This window comes from Chaetura pelagica, unplaced genomic scaffold (assembly GCF_000747805.2).
Source record: "Chaetura pelagica isolate M959 unplaced genomic scaffold, ChaPel_1.0 scaffold356, whole genome shotgun sequence".
Lineage (NCBI taxonomy): Eukaryota > Metazoa > Chordata > Aves > Apodiformes > Apodidae > Chaetura > Chaetura pelagica.
The window spans coordinates 7,972,360-7,976,296 of NW_009953964.1; the positions used below are offsets into that span (position 1 = coordinate 7,972,360).

Here is a 3,937-nt window from a genome sequence, read left to right on the forward strand (position 1 = left end):
CCCGCCGCCCCCCGCAGGGCCAGGCCAAGGGGCCCCTCAGGGTGCTGCAGGTCAAACTTGAGAAGCTGAAGGTGGAGAAGGAAGATCCCCCGGGCTGCGCCTGGAACCGCGACGAGCCCGCAAAGAGCGAGCCGGGGCGCTCGGCAGCCCCAGGGGCGGGCAAAGAGTTGGCCCCCGGTGCCGGCAGGAGAGAAAGGGACCGTGACAGTGTCAGCAAAGAAAGCCAGAAGGAGGTGAAGGTGGAGGATGGGAAGGAGCCCAGAGCTGATGTCAAAGCGGAGCCGCCCGACGGGCCCTTCGAGGCCTGCAGGGTGAAGGTGGAGAAGGACGATGCCCCTTCTGGCTTCCAGCCTGGGCCTGCTTGTACCAGCACCTCGCAGCAGGCCGAGGGGGCTGGTGCCCTCCCTGAAGATGTGAAGATCCCCGTTATGTTTCCCTCCTTGCCTTCTGGGACCTGCTTACGGATCCAGGGCTCTCTGCCACCTGAGCTGATCCACGTCCCCAAAGGGCCGGTGAAACAAGTGCCCCTCAAAATGCAGTCTTTGCTGGAGCCTTCAGTAAAGATTGAAACTAAAAACGTGCCCTTCACAGTCCTGCCTGCAGAGTCAGGTATTCAGAGAGCTCACAAGGGGTCAGCAAGTGGCACACGGCTGGCGGGTCATCGGACAGAACAGCAGGGGAAGGGTCGTGTTGGAGAACCAGCCCTTTGGCTGGGCTGGAGTTTGTAAAACTTCAGTGTAAGGCATAAACATATGGGAGCACAAAGTTCTGTAGTGATTTAAGGCAATCCACGTGCTCCCTGACTACATGAAACCCCTTCTGGCAGTGTTCAGAATTGCACTGAGTTGTGATTGCAAGATTAAGGTCAGGAACCTGCTTGATTTTTAAAGCTGTTAGGTATTCATGCACCTCTCTTAAGAAAATATGGGCATGTTAGTTGAGGAGCATTTTGAAACATCTGGATTAGAATCTTACTTTTTTTTTAAGATACCTAGGCTTTCAAAATGAGTGACTTAAAGTGACACCTTAAAAGACTTTTGCCCTGTATTGATAATCTGAAAGAATTAATTTCTAAGCCTTTTTCAGAGAGGAAATGGCTCGCTCAGAGACCAGTTGTGAGAGGTCTGGGGGTTTATCATGTCACCAGCTCTGAATGCAGTTGATGTTTACAAAGAGGCAAAGTTGGATACCATAACAGATTTGGTAACACAGGTTTCTGCAGCAAAAGAAGTGTCAAATCTGAGAAAACAAAGAGAGAGGGGGAAAAAAAACCCCAACTAATCAGAAACCCATATGAGCAGCAAGCTCAGCTGTGAAGTCAGGGACTGCACAGGTGTAGGGACTAAACTGCCTTACCATTATTAGCTCTGCTCCCCACATGATTAGGGCTTTGGATAAGTAGTTCTTGTGGTGATGATGAATTTGCAGTGATATGATCTGTGCTATGCAAAACTTACTTTATAAATTTATAAAAAGCCCATTCAGCCAAAGGAAATCCAAACCAGCATGTCAGCAGCCCCATATGTTTCTTTTATTTATTTATTTTTCCTTTTAAATACGTGACAGAAGTCAGGGAAATTATTCCTCATGCAGTGGTTCAGTGAAGGTTAGTGGAGGATACTCCCTTAGCCTTATGTTTCTAGGAACTGCCCTCCAAATGTGCATCAAGTTCCACGGGTTCCAAAGCTCTAGGGATTTGTATTTTTTTTTTGACAAACGATCCTCTTGCTGTGCTAGCTCATGTAACCTGGATTGGATTTATTGCCTGAAAGGTGACCCTCTTTCCTTGTTTCCTTGCATAGGTATGCCAGACACTCCATTTAGCAGGGACAAAAGTGGCCATGTCAAACGTCCCATGAATGCCTTCATGGTGTGGGCCAGGATCCATCGGCCTGCCCTGGCAAAAGCCAACCCTGCTGCCAATAACGCAGAGATCAGTGTTCAGCTTGGAGTGGAGTGGAGCAAACTGACTGAAGAGCAAAAACAGCCCTACTATGATGAAGCTCGTAAGATAAAGCAAAGGCACAGAGAGGAATTTCCTGGTAAACATGGTTTTATTTGCCTGAGTGCTCTAGAAGTGCAAGTTCTTTTGAAAAATGGATCTCATTCCTCAGTGTTAGAAAAATAGAGTTAGAAAAAAAATTAGGAAAATGTCAAACAGACGTGATCCTTCTGTCAGCTTTAAAGTGCCTCAGAGCATTTCAGCTGTGCCACATCACTGCCTACTATTCTGTATTTTCTTATCTCTCAGTGACAACCTAGTAACATAAAAACAGTGCTAAAATATCTTAATTTTATTTCCACCTCTGATAAAATGTCCCATTTATTAGCTCACTGAAACAGATGGAGTTTTGCCTTTGACTGTAGGAGCAGGTTTGGGGCTCCTCCTTTTTAGATACTTCAGAATTACAGATACCATAGCTTTACATGACAAATGAGACAATCCCCAAAATTGGATGTCTGCATCTTTTTTTCTTCAATCTCTGACAGGTTGGGTTTATCAACCCCGAATAGGCAAAAGGAAGCGTTTCCCACTGCCTGGATCTGCTGCACTTCCCAGCACGTCTCAGAACGTCGTCACTAAAAGTCCATCTGGTGTTTGCTCCTTCCAGCCACCTATTTACTCTGTTGTTATCCCCAATGTTCAGAGCAGTATTGGACACCCAGTCTGTGAGTTTTCAGTAGTGAATGATTTTAAAAATTTGGAATTTACCGATTGTAGTAAAAGTTTTACTTACATTAGTATAGATGTAGTTAAAACTGTTTCTCAGTCTTTCTGGACACCACTGTTTCTGTCAGTCCTTCTCTGCCTCTTAATCTCTACCTACTGTTTCCTCAGCCTCTTAATTTCTTCTGGCTTCTTCATTACTCACAGATCCCTGCTATTGTCTTTGTAGCTCCTGGTTCCCTCCTCCTCTTGATCTCTTTGGATCTCTATTATTCAACATGTGTTTCCTGTTAAGCTACAGCTGTTTCTTTTTCTTGGTCTGTCTGCACCTCACACTTATCTTACCTCACAGATCTCCCTGCAGTAGTGCTCAGCCTGCTCTGCGAAGCCTGAGAGAGCTCATTAGCTTAGCCCATGGCACCTCCACTCTGTTGCTGGTGTTCCTTGGTGGTACGGGCACCAATGCTCTAGAGCAAATGCTCAGCAACTGGGACTGCTTAATGAGAGACAGCAGAAAAATTGTCAACAAGGTTCATCAGAGAGGAAGTTAGCAGGGTGCTTGTAAAGTGTGTGCTACAATATTAAAGCAGCCACTAAATCTGAAAAATAAATTATTAATTTGCATATTTTCCATAACTAGTTACTTAGGTATGTATGCACACCTGGAATAGTTCTGTGTGTTGTTGCTATGAGCTTGCACATGCCCACAGTCTGAGCATCCATAGCTCAACTTTTATACTAACAAAACTGTGCTTACAGAAGGAATGGATTAAAAAATTGCGCCTAACCTGGAAAGATCCTCCTTTTTATAAGAAGTCAATATGGGAAGTGAAATAGATTGTAGCATGAGAGCCCAGAGGCAACTATAATAATTGACCTGCATGTTGAAAGAGCTATGACAGTGCATGGGTAGTGAACTTCAACAACAAATAGCTCAGATCCAGGCAATGGTGTTTTTCTTTTTGAGTCCACTGACAAGGGCTGCTCTCTTTCTAATGAGGCAAGTCAATGAAATGGCTGGTTATGCTGTGTGGCAATATTCAGAGAAGTAAAAGAGCACCAAGCTTTGTTGTGGTGAAGTTCTGTGTTAGTGACGTGATCCTTTCTTAAGACTGTCTGTAAGTTTGACCAAAAATGTATTGTTTTGGTTTTTTACCCTTATGTATTTTGTAATGTTGTCCTCAGAAGCTACTATGTTTCATTCCAGAGTTTACTGTGCTATTGTGGTTGAAATGATTCTTAAATACAAGCTGTAAAAATATAAATGCA

The 3,937-nt window shown here is 44.6% G+C and overlaps 1 protein-coding gene across 1 annotated transcript in view; it reads left to right on the forward strand.

Annotated features, from left to right (window-relative positions):
• The window catches only part of SOX30 (SRY (sex determining region Y)-box 30), an 8,948-nt gene that overhangs the window by 695 nt on the left and 4,316 nt on the right, over positions 1 to 3,937 (forward strand). Inside the window, exons 2-4 of the mRNA XM_010002118.1 lie at positions 18 to 609; positions 1,803 to 2,042; positions 2,491 to 2,670. Coding sequence (XP_010000420.1) covers positions 18 to 609; positions 1,803 to 2,042; positions 2,491 to 2,670 — 1,012 coding nt within the window. The remainder of the gene's footprint in view (positions 1 to 17; positions 610 to 1,802; positions 2,043 to 2,490; positions 2,671 to 3,937) is intronic.